At 52.2% G+C, this 13,509-nt stretch overlaps 1 protein-coding gene across 2 annotated transcripts; it reads right to left on the bottom strand.

Annotated features, from left to right (window-relative positions):
• Positions 1–8,227: 8,227 nt before the first annotated feature.
• Positions 8,228–12,554, bottom strand: PCDH8 (protocadherin 8). Of its 2 annotated transcripts, none has more exons than XM_021270361.4 (3): positions 10,080–12,554; positions 9,726–9,936; positions 8,228–9,264 (listed from the first exon to the last, which is right to left on the bottom strand). In XM_021270361.4, the coding sequence occupies exons 1-3, from the start codon at positions 12,489–12,491 to the stop codon at positions 8,891–8,893; spliced, it is 2,997 nt and encodes a 998-aa protein (XP_021126036.3). In that variant the 5' UTR covers positions 12,492–12,554; the 3' UTR covers positions 8,228–8,890. The 2 variants fall into 2 exon arrangements, with proteins under 2 accessions (XP_021126036.3, XP_027328295.2); XM_027472494.3 differs by having other exon boundaries at positions 9,726–9,933.
• Positions 12,555–13,509: the final 955 nt, after the last annotated feature.

The raw sequence follows: 13,509 nt of genomic DNA, 5'->3' as shown, positions 1-13,509 counted from the left end.
GATCCTTCATGCTAGGTAAGTCCAGAGGAGATTTCTCTTCTCCATTGCTGATTTGGCTCTGCTTGGATTATCAGCTGGTTTCCAGCTTGTCAACTGGCCAAGCTGATTGACAAGCCTTGTTTTGTGAATGTTCTTCACAGCCTAATTAGACTCCCTGAAGGGCTTTATTTTTATTAATTCAAATCATATACTTTTTAATTATGTTCTAAACTGGAGTGGCTTACAGACTAACTTTCAGCATCACCAAAATATCCCATGCAGCTGCCATCAGCTCCAGGCCACGGGGACATTGTGGGAGTTTCTCTGGGCACTGGTGGCTTTACGCTGGGGACCCAGGTCCTTGTGTGCCTGTCCCCAAAGGTGGGAATGACCCCTGGGTGCAGCTCAGTGCCTGGGTGAGGATGGTTTTCGCCATCCTGCTCCTTCTGTCCAGCTCCTGGAGGGGGTTTTGGGGGTATCTCCTAGGGGAATGTCAGATGGAGGTTGGCAGAGGTGGTGGCAGGACAACTGGTGGAGCCTTTCTTTGGGGTCAGGAAAATGTCCTGATGCTTCCATCCTCCTTTCCTGCTCTCCTTGTGCCCCACGGGTAGGTCCTGGTGCTGGTGGGACCTGTCCAGCCCCCAGTCTCTTCCCCTGCTTGAGGACCTCATGTCCAGTCCCGGTGGGGCCGTGTGGCTGCCTTGCAGCATCCACAGACTCCTTCCCCAAGGTGCCCCCATGCTGCAGCGTGTCCTGCACAGGCCCCCCAGTGCAAACTGTGTCCTGTGGCAGGAAGGAAACCACTGGAGCATCCTCACTGTTTCCACCACCCCTGCTCTGGGAGCATCGTGGCTCTCCCTGGCTTGCCATCTGCTCCTGCTGGGAACCTTTATGGGGACCAGTGCAGGTTTCAGTGAGTTTATGCCAAAGGGGAAAGGACAGCTGTCCTGCCCCGAGGAAGGCAAGCCTGAAGTTTTTTAAAAAGAAGCATCTGGACCCTGCTGTGGTGAGTGTGAATCCTCACATCCCATACCCATACCCCCCATAAAAATCAGGAGCCGAGTTAACCAGATTGCGTCTAAATCTTGCAAGAAATCACATCTTAGCAGAGGACGCTGGATTCGTGGCGTCCCCCTCTTACCGCTGGTTTTGGGCTAAAATCGGGGGGGATTTTGGAGCCCCGTGCCCCCGGCAGGGCAGGCATTGCCGTCCCTCCATCCCCACCTAGCGGCCGCAGCCGGGGGCAGGGACCCGGGGGGGGTCCAGGGGGGCAGAGCGGCTCCGAGGCTTCTCCCCCCATCACCATCCACATCCATCCCCCCTCCCGGGGCGATTTTGGGGGGCTGGTTTAGAAGAGAGCAACCTCCGACTTGGAGGAGCCCGTCAGAAAGAAGCCCCTCTGCGTACACTCAATAATGATGTGTATATATTTTTGGGTGTGTGTGCATGGAGGGGACGGGGCAGATGCTTTCGGGGAGCAGGCACGCTTCAGATCGGTCGATGTGCTTTGATTAATTTGTGTATGAGCTCCTAATGACAAGGCGGCCCTGCCAGGGCGCAGCTTCGCCGCAGAGCTGGCACCAGCTGCAGGCTCCGGCACGGCTACCGACGGAGGCAGCTTCCCTCGCTATCTCATTTATCATCGCTGCTTCCAGTCCAATTTTGTTCACGCCTTACGTTTCTGATTGTCTTGGATTAAACATTACCAGAGGAAATAATACTAATAGCCTTTCACTGTGAAAAAAATCAACTTCTAAGGCGTTTGTTATGGAAAGGATTATAATAAATTAAATGCTTAAACTAGCACTGTGCAAGCATTTTTGTCTTGGATCAAAATGTTTGCACTGGCTGTTTAAACATTTAATTTATTATAATGAGAAATATCATTGTAAAAATAAGCATGTTAATTAAACTTGAGTTTTGCAAATGTGAGTCATCCCATGTGGACACAGTATAATGAATATAGACAGGTAGAGTCTGCGTGCCCTTTTTTTTCTCATTAAGAAAATGAACATTTACATCTTTAAACCCTGCAGCTATTAGTTATTTTTAATGAACTGTGTTGCCATTTCAAAGTTAAGCTCTTATATGATGCAATCAGATATCGCTAGGTCAGGGAAGAACTTTGCTAATTAAGTTGCAGAGAAGTTCTTTGCCACAGATAATTGATTAAAGTTGTTACATGGATAATCAGTTTAGGTAGTTAAATAAATAAAAATAAATAACTGCTAATAAAACCCGGGTCATGGGAGGGTGGTAAAACGAAGCAGAGCCCTGGCCACCCTGGGTCCAACGCATCCATGGATGTGGAAGCCATGAACCCAACCTCTTTGTGACCACCTGATGGCAAAACGAGGGACCACAGGGACCCTTACAAAGGCAGTTTGGAGAGTGGTGGTCTTCTGCCAGCATGGGTGAGCAAGGATGGAGGCAGGATGCTCTTTTCCTTTCAAGTGAAGTGACTGAAAGCATTTTTTTTTTTTTTTTGCCTTCTGCCACTGGTGCATCCTCCTGGTCTCGTCCTGGATTCACCGTCTATGCTAGGCTGTACGCTGATGCTTAGACAAAAAGCACTTGGATTTAGTCCCAGCTCTCTCGCAGATGTGTTATGTTGCCTTGCACATGTTCCTTTCCCTCCTGGGCCTCCATAAAGTGCTCTGAGATACGAACCTGCAAATGGTAGAGGTAGTGCTACTCTGTTTTAATTAGCATCCCGCCTCCCTGTGCATTCGGGGGTATCTTGGATCTCTTGTTGTCGTGCCTTACTTGAACAGGCAAAGGTCACAGTGGGCCACCAGCCCTGGCTGAATGCCATTTCTGTAGTGGTCTAGCCCCAAGCGAAGGAGGAGAAACATCTCTGAAACTGAGCTCTGGGGAGGCAGGAGACCTTGGTGAGTTATTGCCCAGGAGCTGCAGCAAAGAGCTGGGGTGGGATGCCCTGCCCAGGGGCTGCTGGGGCAGGGGGACACAGCAAATGCACCATTCTCCCACATGCAGTGATTCAGGCAGTAGCAAATTTGCAGGGAAATGCAATTTTAAGATCTTGATCTGTGGAGGTGCCTCATTGTACTGTTCTCTAGTTAGTTGTCCAGTCTCTCTGCTTTTAGTGTCTGCTGTAGGGCTTTTGGAAGGTCGAGAGTCTTGAATTTCTTCCAGATCCAGTGGACATGTTTTGAATGAACAGAAAGGATGAAGTAAGCTGAGGAGCCTTTGTTATGTTTTGTACACAGACAGAATTGGTTATTTCACTGGGGAGAGTCCTTCAAAAGCAACAGCCTCTAGAGGACTTAGTTCCATATCATGTGGACCCCTCTCTCCCGTCCCACCAAACTCTGGGGTTGTCTTTTCCTTTCACAGTGAGTGGGAGGGAGAAGAGTTTTCCACATGAAGGGAGGAAGCTGTTGCCCTTTCTTCACCCTGTCAAAGTTTTGCAGTGCTGTCTATCATCACGACCTCTGCCAACCTCCCACAGACTTTCCCTCATCCTGCAGGAGCAAATTCACGCTAGCCCTGAAACATTTTGCTTCAGCCATGGGAAGCATTTCTGCACAGAAAGGGAGGTCCTGCCCCTGGGACCCTCCACACCCTTGGGATGGAGCACACGGCTGGGGTTACAGCAGCTGCCTGCAGAGGACCCAGGAGCAGGGCTGTGGAGATGGGCAGGGACAGCTTGGCAGAGACCTACAGGGACAAAAGTTATTTCTAGCACTCAGATTCAGGCCATCCATCCCAAGCCCCTGGCAAGCTGAGAAGATTTTGGTGCCCAGCCTTTTATGGCGGGCAGAAAGACTGTTCCCACTGTCTGCCCATTATAGATCTGGAAGAAAACCAGGACGTGGCTTTGCTATGGTGAGAACTGGGGCCTCTGAAACCACCTGTGAGCTCATGCTGGGATCGAAATGCCCAAATCCCATGGCACTCAGGTAACCCAGAGGACAAGTGTGAATGGAAAATCTTATTGCTGAGGCCCAATACAATGGTTTAAGAAACACCTGTAAGCCAGCTGTTCCATGGCTGCAGGTAGCTGGAGAGATCATGTAGGGATCTGAAGATGTCACCCAGAAGGGGAGGAGACATCATCCACCTCTGGCCTCCAGCACATTCACCCTGGTTATGCGGGGTGGGCGAAGGCAGTGGAAGAAAACCAGACTTGGAATAGGGATCTGCTTTCAAATCTGAATGATGGAGTTGCCACAAAAACATCCACATCTTTGTGTAAAAGTACCAGCAGGACACAGCAGCAGCTGACTCATGAGTGGCTTTACCTGTTACAGACTAAAATTACTTTTCTCAATTCAGTAGCCATCTGCTCCCTTTCCATTTCAGCTCCCAGGACTGTCACCTTCCCCACAGCATGGAGCAAAGCCACCGAAACCAGCCCCCTCCCAGTTGCTGCATCCCTCCCTCCCTGAGACATTGTCTCCATCTCTCTGCTTTGCTTGTGAGCTCTTTGGAAATGCTCTTTCTTGCTACGAATAACATCGGATGGGCAGCATACCCCAGGAGCCCTGAGAGCAGTGGGGATCCCACTGCCACAGGCACCAGAGGCAGGGTAGGGAGTGACAAACTGGCTTTGTGCATCCATCAGGAAGGATGGGTGCATGGAAGAATCCTTAAGAAGGGGGAAACCCACCTCCAGAGAGCTTCTCCAAAGCTTCCCCTTAAATAAGGAACACCTGAAGTATTTGGTCTATAAGGAGGGAAGTATCACTTTCCTCTCCCCACTTACCAGTCCACATTCTTCAACCTAGATTTGGGGTTAGGTACCATTTGGGGAGCGAGCTGGCTGTACCACTAGTGCTACTATGCATTTAACACATCCAAAAGGATTAGATTCCTCCTTGGCCAACCTTGAAATTGCCTGGAAACCTCCAGAGGTTTTACATTACATATAGGCTGATCTAATTGTTGGCTGCTGCCCAAAAGCACAATCCTGTCTTCTTCCACAGGGGTCCTCCCACCGTTCGCCCCCTCCCTGACTGCATCTGACATTCACCTGACCGCTGGGTGAGCCAAATGTGCACAAGTCAACCCAGTTTTGGTGCTTTTGTACAGTCCTTCTGAGCCCTCAGGCAGGAGAATTGCCTGGGTGCTGGTGGCAAAGGAGACATGGAAACATGAATATGTCTGATATGAGACGATGGGACTAAATCTCCTGTCCTGGATGTCACAGGCATATCCTCTCACAAGCATGAGTGCTTCCACCCCATTTTACTAGTGGTCCTGCAGCTAGAGCTTGTGCTGCAGAAACCGGAATTAGGCACCTTGTGGGTGGTGTTCGACTCCATCGCACATCATTAAAGACACAACATCCTCTTGAAAGCATTCAGGAGTCGTAGGAGAGAAAGCAGGTCAGAAGGAACTTGATTTTTTTTTTTTTTTTCCTAAAATACCACAGGAGGCACCTCAGATCTTGTTTCCTTGGTGTGTTTACATGTTGTAGCATTGCTTGTCTTTAGCTAGAATAAGAAACCATGCAGGAGATCTCTCCTGCTGTACTGGGCCAAGGGTGATACGGTCAGTCTTCAGTCAAGTTCCCTTGAAAACCCTCTCTTAGTGCCAAAAGCAGGCAGTGCTGCCCTGCTGTGCCTTGCCTGAGGTCTCCAGGGTATTGTACCTGCATCGTCATGGCTGTGTAGATACAGCTGAAAACACTTCTGTGTTTGTACTGTTTTAGTCCTCTCCCTTGTTGCTAAAGAAATTGGACATTGACCCCTAGTTGTGAGTCTGCTGGTCTCGTGTAGCCTGGCTTGATGCCACCAGTAGGTATCTCCACCCTCTGGAGATCTCTACACCTCTCTAGGTGGCTACCAGAGACTTCTGCAGGAGCAGGCTTGGGTTCAGTGACAGGGATGATGCCACACCATGATTGGTGAATAAATGGAGTTTAATCGACAGGCCTGCGTTAACTTCTGAAGCAAAAATATCAATTATGTTAATTAACAAATAAAAGGAAAAAACACACACACACACACAAAAAAAAAAACCACTAGGACATACACAGTGAAATAGCATCAACAAAGCAAACACTTGATTCAAGGACCCTGCCTGGGAGCTGAGCCTTGGGTCCCCATCTCCACTCATCTGCACTTTGGATGGTTTATACTGTTACATGGGGGAGCCTGGGGATTTCTCTCAACTAATTTAGGCATCTAAATGTTAAAGGAGCCTGGGCAGGCAAAGGGAAGAACAGGAGCATCAGTGGTTCACCCAAGTTGTCCCCATTGCTCCTCTCCAAGACATGACATGAAGTTCTTGGGAAGAGGTCCATGAATTTCCTCTAGCTAGAGAGTCACTGCAAAGGGGGTGGCTCAGACTGAAATGCTGAACTTCTACCCTGGCAGACGAACCCCAGATTTTACTGGCACCACCCAGGACCCCAGATCAGACAAACCCAGACTCCGATGAGACTAGATGCCAAAGGCTGCTCTGAGAACAGGAACAGGTGTTTTTTTTGCCCCCACTCTGCAACTGCCTCACTTTCAGGTGGCCCAAACTCCTCGTCAGACAGTGAGGAACATTACACCATGCTGTAGGAGTGCAGAGGCTGAGCTGCAGACACGAGCATGAGCCAGGCACCTCAACTCAACCACCCTTCGGCAGCAGTTACCTCCAAGCCAGGAGAGCCTAGGGACTTGCTTTGAAGGTATTGCGGTATATATCCAAGGCATTTGAACTGGATCATGAAGAACTAGCTTATCAGACTGCCCTCTTTTTTTGGCAGAGAGCCTTTTCCTCTCCGCTTTCAGAGTTATGACTAATTACTCCTCATGCGGGCTTGCTGCTCTGAATCACTGATGATTAGCTGGCAGAGAGGCTCCGAGCCTTCCTTCTCAGCACCCACCCTTCAGCCCTAACTTCAGCTCTAAATTTAACCAAGACGACCCTTTTAGTTAATTAGATGCATCTTGGTTTATACTACCACATTTTGATAAATCACCAGTCTTGCCCATTCTCCTGATTGTAAAAGCTCCATCACAGGCATTGCTTCCCAGTCTCGTCTTGCAGCAGCCTGATATCAATCCCCTTCAGATACGTGCGCGACAACAGAGCCTCTGATGCTCTCTGCCCACCACAAATCTTCATGCAGAGTCTTTTATAAAGTCCCTGCTAAAACTCAGAGAGTGTGCATGAAAACTTGGTCAGGCTCTGCCACCCTTGCCATGCTTGAGAAAGCTGAAGTCAGGGGAGAAAGGAAATTTCTCTCTGTTAAGTGACACGCAGGCAGGATATTGTTTTCTGCTTACAAAGTCTAATAAGGCCTTGTTTATGTCTAAGAAGGCTTTGTATTTTCTTTGTGAGTCATCTCCTATATATATATGCACCATACTAATTGGGCATCTAATTGAAAAATTAATGATAAAAAACAAAGCTTTGCCACGTACAATTTTCCAGATTATTGACATATACAAAATGTGAAGTTATATACTCAAAGTGAGGAACAATTCTTCCTTTCAGAAAAGTCTATGTTAACGTTAAAACTCTAAAATAAGCACCATCACTGGTATAAGCAGTTTGGAACACGTGCTTCAGTTTGTCTCATTAAATGCTATTCCACTCATGATTTCAGCAGAAGGATTTGGTATCTGTTTTTTACTTGAAACTTTTGAGGGGAGGGAATTTCTAAGCTAGATAATTATTTTTTCTTTTGTTCAGACCTTTGTCATTTCTGGAAAGAGGCAAAATATATACTAGAGAATTTCAACATAATCAACATCTATTTTTTCTCTTGTATGCACAAATATAGAACTCTCTCACTCGGTATATAAACAGGCATACATAACTTAAACATAAGTTATTCTCCTTTGGTACAGCTGCTTTAACCATGTGTAGACCTCTAAGCACAGTACCTGTACAGCTTTACCCAAATCAGTCTTAGCCCTATGAAAAAAGCAAAGCACTCAAGTGGTTGCTGATGCAAAGAGGTTTTCGCATCACGAACACTTCAGCTGACTGACGTTGTTTCATTCAAGTTACACTGATTACCACCAGCAGAGGATCAGGCTGAAAGAGCTCAGCCCAGGCAGCAAAAAGCAGCTCTAGCACGTACCTTTCCTTTCTCTGCACCCCATCATTACAAACTCTAGAGCTACATCTCCAGGGAGGTGGTGCTGGAGATGAGGAACAGGTGAGACCAGAGGAAGCATCCTTCACACTCCTCCCCCCCTACATTTTTCTGCACCGAACAGTTTTGTTGACCTGTAAAGACACATAAGGTCTGAAGCACAAAAATCCATGGACAGATCCCTCCAACACATCACAAAACCTTTATTAGTGTTTATCAGTGACACAGATTACAGGAACCAAAGGCAATTAAATAACATTTAAACTTTAAACTGACCACAGACTCAAGAAATACAAGTCACATTTGGCAAGTCAAACTTCTCAGTACACTGGGTTGCTTAGGTTATTATACTGTGAAAGAGGAATTTCCCTTACAAGATTCTACATATTCAGGATATTATTAATTATTGTGTCTTTCAGACAGTTCCTTTGGCAAGAATTCCCATTTTTAAGCTTTTATTATATAAAAATATAACCAATTTTTCATTATGTACAAACATTACATTACACACTGTACAGGTTAAAAACACTACAAAAATGGCAGGCCATGGGCAAACCAAAATTAAAAAAAAAATAATGTAGAAAACATCGAAAGAAACAAAAAATTAAATACTGCACATTTCATAAAAATTACATTAACTACAAACAATTCCATTTTTTTTTTGTTTGCAAATACCAAACAGTACCGACGTGATTGGAAATCTTTCCCAACAACTTCATGTTTTAAGGCACATCTTGCATATTTACATGTACAACACTGGATCTGGTCAATAACTTAAAGGCTCCCGGGAGCGACCGAGTCGTGTGCGTGTGGGGACGTGTTTATGGGGCTGGGGAGCGGGTAGGGCTACACTTTCTCGGTGGTGTCAGTCTGGGGACCCAGGTATCTAGTCGAGGGGGCTGGGTAGAGGGGCACCCCGATCTCCTGGAGGTCGGGGAGCCGTGCGGGACGCGGTGGGGAGAGCAGCGTGATCGTCCGGTCAAAGTCCCTGTGCAGCACCTTCTCGTAGACGCTCTGGAGCCCCACTGTCTTCGGCAGCTGGGCCTGGTAAAAGTTGTCCCTGCGGAGGGGGTCCCTGGGCAAGGAGGTGCTTTTGCAGAAGGTGGAGAGGGGCGCCGAGGGGTGGGGAGAGGGGTGGGGGTTGGCTCGGCCGCAGGACGGGCTCCAGCAGCGGTCCGAGTGACCCAGGATCTTGCACTCGGCTGTACAAGCCCACAGACCTAGAGGGAGCGAGAAACCTGTGGTTACTGCAGGGACAAACCCGCGCCATCCCTAATCCTCGGAGTTATCAATCACAGGATGACTCAGTCGGGCAGCGATGCTCCACGGCACAATGAAAAGGCACACTGGGGAAGGCAGGGCTACGTCATTTTGCTACGGGCGCTTCTCACAGTTTAACTTTCAGGGAAAATTTTTGGGGAGGGGAAAAAAAAAAGCACACACAATTCTAAAGCACTTCCAGCTCTGCTAATTTGCGCTGGATGCTCGGTGTGGAGAGAAAGCAGCATTTAGCAGCCTGCTGGGAAGAGGCAGGCAGTTTGAGTCAGGCAGCTCTGGAGGGAAGCATCAGGTTCCCCTCCCCACCAGCCCCCAGCTATTCGCAACACCCTGACAGGTCCCTCCATGCACCCCCCGTCCGTCTGTCTGTCCGGACAGCTGGGAGCGGGGGCTGACTCCTTACCATTCTGCATGTGCGTGATGAGGTCCTTCTTCAGGGCATCTCCGCTGATGTCCGAGTCACTGTCGTTGAAATCGCTGTCGCCTTTGCCGCTGTCTTTGCCGCTGAACTTCTCTGCCTCTCGGCCGGAGATGGTGTTGAAGGAGTGCCCCTTCCAGATGGCCACGGGGGGAGCAGGCTCTTTGCCAAAGCTCGGAGCAGCAGCAAAACCCTGCTGGGGTGGGGGGGTCAAAGGAGAGGGAAGAAGTATAGGGTAAATTGACATCAGAACTGCATCTCTGTGATTTTACATCCCCCCTCTCCATGCACAAACCCCTCCTTCCACCCTCCCCTTCCCAGGACACGGCAGGACCTTACCTCCCCGCTGGGTCCTCTGAGCCTCTTCTGACCCTCGTAGAGGCCAGCGCTGTCGCTGCTGCTCTCAGCAGCAGAAACCTCTTCGGCTGCCGGAGAAGGGTCGGGGCTGGTGAAAGAGGTTTTGCTGGGAAAGGTTCGTACCTCAAACACATTTCCCCTCGGGCTGCTGTCCTCCTGCCGGCCCTTCTCCAGGTGGGAGATGTCTATCTGCTCCTTCAAGGAGGTGTTGTTTTTGATCTCGTTCCCCTTCTTGCGCCTGTTGCAGGTGGTGGCGATGGTGATGATGGCCACCAGGAGGAGGGTGCAGCTGCCCGCCAGGACGATGATCACGATCAGAGGGATGTCCCACTGCAAAGCCTTTCCTTCCCAGGAGCTGGGCTTGGCTACCTCCTGAATACTGGAAGGAGCGGTGGCGGTCACCAGGAAGTTGACTGTGGCAGTCGTGGCCAGAGGGGGTCTGCCATTGTCTGTCACGGTGAGGATGACCTTGAACAGCTGTCCCAGCTCTTCAGAGAGGTCGCCCCTCAGCACAATGTCCCCAGTGCTCGGGTTAATAGTGAAAAGGTCCTGCTGGGGCTCTTCCAGGAAGGCAAAGGTGAGCTCAGCATTGGCCCCATCATCTGCATCTCGAGCTTTGATCTGGGCCACCAGGGAGTCACGGGAGGTCTTGCTGGACACGCCGATTTCCACTGACCCGTTGGTGAGCACTGGGTGGATGATGACGGGAGGGTTGTCGTTCTGGTCCACCATCCTCACCTTGACAAGAGTGCTGCTGGAGAGCTGTGGGGAGCCTCCGTCGGTGGCCTGGATCCTCAGGTCCAGCTGCTTGAGTATCTCATAGTTGAACGTCCTAAGGGCATAGATGGCCCCAGTGGCGGGATCCACTGAGACATAGGTGGAGATGGGGGCCCCCATGACTTGGGTCTCCAGCAGTCTGTAGGTGACCTTACCGTTGTGGCCAAGATCAGGGTCTCGGGCCACCACAGTGGTGATGTAGGCACCCGGGGGGTTGTTCTCCGGCACGGCCACCTCGTAGAGGGGCTTGGCAAAGAGCGGTGCGTTGTCGTTCTCATCGCTCACCCTCACCGTGTACTGGCGGACGGTCTTGAAGGGTGGTGAGCCCAGGTCCTCAGCCACCACGGTGAGGTTATACTCAGGGATGCGCTCACGGTCCAGTGCTGCCGTGGTGACGATCATGTAGCTGTCCTCGTAGGCACGCTGCAGGGCAAAGTGGTCATGGCCACGGAGGCTGCAGCGCACTTGCCCGTTGGCACCCGAGTCACGGTCAGAGGCACTGACCAGGGCCACGAAGCTCTCGCTGGCCGCTGCCTCACTGACGTAGGCCACGCCGGCGGCACTGCCGGCCCCACGGAGGGCACTGATGCTGATGCGTGGCGCGTTGTCGTTGACGTCGGCGAGGCGCACGATGACGGTGCAGGTGGCAGCGCGGGGGCTGGCGCCACGGTCCTGGGCACGCACGTCCAGCTCGTAGGTGCGGGTGCGCTCGTAGTCCACGGCGGCCTCCAGCGTCAGGCGGCCAGAGCGCGGGTCGAGGCGGAAGAGCCGCCGTGCGTCGGGGGGCACCTGGCTGCCAAAGGCGTAGACCACTTCCCCATTGGGGCCCTCGTCAGGGTCATCGGCGTCCAGGTCGAGCAGCAGGGAGCCGGGTGGCGCGTCCTCAGGCAGCTCCACCGTGACTGAGCCCCGGGCGAAAGTGGGGCTGTTGTCGTTGGCGTCGAGGACACGGACATGCACGGTGGCTGTGCCCGAGCGTGCTGGGCTGCCGCCGTCCTTGGCCACCAGTTCCAGGGTGTAGGAGGGCTGGCGCTCACGGTCCAGCTCCTGGAGCAGCACCAGGTCGGCGCAGCGTGCCCCATCCGCTCGCGTCTGTGCCTCCACACCAAAGTGGCTGTTGAGGGAGACCTGGAAGCTCTGGATGGAGTTGGAGCCCACGTCCTCATCCACCGCCACCTCCAGCGGGAGGCGCGTGCCAGGTGCGGCGCTCTCCGACACCTCCAGCGTCATCTGCGCCCGGGGGAAGCGCGGCGCGTTGTCGTTGATGTCGCGCACCTCCAGCTCCACGTGCACCAGGCGGTAGCGCTCCCTCCAGCAGCTCACCACGTCGAAGGCCAGCACGCACTGCGGGGCCTGCCCACACAGCCGCTCCCGGTCCAGCCCCGCTTCCCCGATGCTCAGCTGCCCGTCCTCCTCCCGCACCCGCACCAGCGAGCTGTTGCTGAACTGCCGCATCAGTCGGAAGCTCATCTCCCCGGGAGCCTTCACCGGCATCTCATCGGCCAGCGTGCCGATCACCGTGCCCGGAGCCCCTTCCTCGTCGGTGCGGTACCTCACGGTCTTGCAGCGGGACACGGCCAGCAGGCAGCTGGCCGCCAGCAGCCGCAGCGGGCCCATGGCACCTGCGGGGCGCGGGGATGGCCGCGGATCCGCTCGCCCACCGCCCACCAGCGCCGTCTGCGCCCCTCCGCGCCCCGGCGCCGCCTTTAATAGACGGCGCTATGCAAATGGCGGCCCGGAGGAGCCAATGGGAGCGGCGCGGGGGGCGCCGCCCGGACACCCCCTCCGCGGGGCGGCTGCGGCGGCCGGGGCGGCGGGCAGCGGGCAGCGAGGGGCGCCCGCCTTTGTTCGCCAGAACTCTGCGGGGCGGGGGGCTCATTTCGGCATCTTTTTTTCCTTTTTTCCCTCCCCTCCCGTTTTTTCCCCGCTTTTTAGTTTCTGTGTATTTCGTCTTTTTTCCCCCCATTTTTTATTTATTTTTCTGCTTTCATTTTTTATTTTATTTTCTTTCTTTCTCTGTCCCCCCTTTTCTTTCTTTCCTCCCCTTCCTTTTCCCTCCGGAGGCTCCCGGCGGCGGACAGGTGCTGCCGTGGGCTGTGCCGTGCCATCCCATCCCGTACCATGACATCCCATCCCGTGCCGTGACATCCCATCCCATCCTGTGCCACGGCATCCCGTGCCGTGACATCCCGTGCCGTAGCATCCCATCCCATCCCATCCCACCCCATCCCATCCCCATCCCCATCCCGTGCCGTGCCGGTCCGCGGGAGGGTGCGGGCGGGCGCGGGCCGGCTCAGCGGGGCGCGGCCGGGGGGGTTTCGGTCGCTTTCACATCCGCGCCCGCGGTGGTGTGTTCCTCGCGTGAGAGCCTGTGATCCGCGCTGTAAGTCGCCTTTCAGGAGGTGTCCCCGCATGCTTTAGTATGCATGTCACCGCCCGGGTTTCTTAAGCCTGGGGCACTAGCAGGCGAAAGGGAAAAAAAAAAAAAGAAAGAAAGAAAGAAAGAAAAAAAAAAGTTCCAAATAGGATTTAGCATAAGCTTGAGGAGATTTGGAAAGGTTTCAAAGATCAGGCTGTATCAAAGGCTTATGAAGCCCTCGTTAGCTGCAGAAGTATAATAGCATGGCAGGCTATC

The sequence above is a fragment of the Anas platyrhynchos genome, chromosome 1 (genome assembly GCF_047663525.1).
Source record: "Anas platyrhynchos isolate ZD024472 breed Pekin duck chromosome 1, IASCAAS_PekinDuck_T2T, whole genome shotgun sequence".
NCBI lineage: Eukaryota > Metazoa > Chordata > Aves > Anseriformes > Anatidae > Anas > Anas platyrhynchos.
The sequence above is the reverse complement of the archived record's forward strand: the minus strand, read 5'-3'. Positions and strand labels throughout refer to the sequence as shown.

Bases quoted from the DNA above. Each gene is read 5' to 3' on its own strand.
- PCDH8 (XM_021270361.4), bottom strand. From the start codon at position 12,491: ATGGGCCCGCTGCGGCTGCTGGCGGCCAGCTGCCTGCTGGCCGTGTCC. The intron at 9,937-10,079 runs GTAAGGTCCTGC...CCCCCACCCCAG, and splicing joins TCAGAGGACCCAGCGGGGAG to CAGGGTTTTGCTGCTGCTCC. The intron at 9,265-9,725 runs GTAAGGAGTCAG...CGCTCCCTCTAG, and splicing joins CATCACGCACATGCAGAATG to GTCTGTGGGCTTGTACAGCC.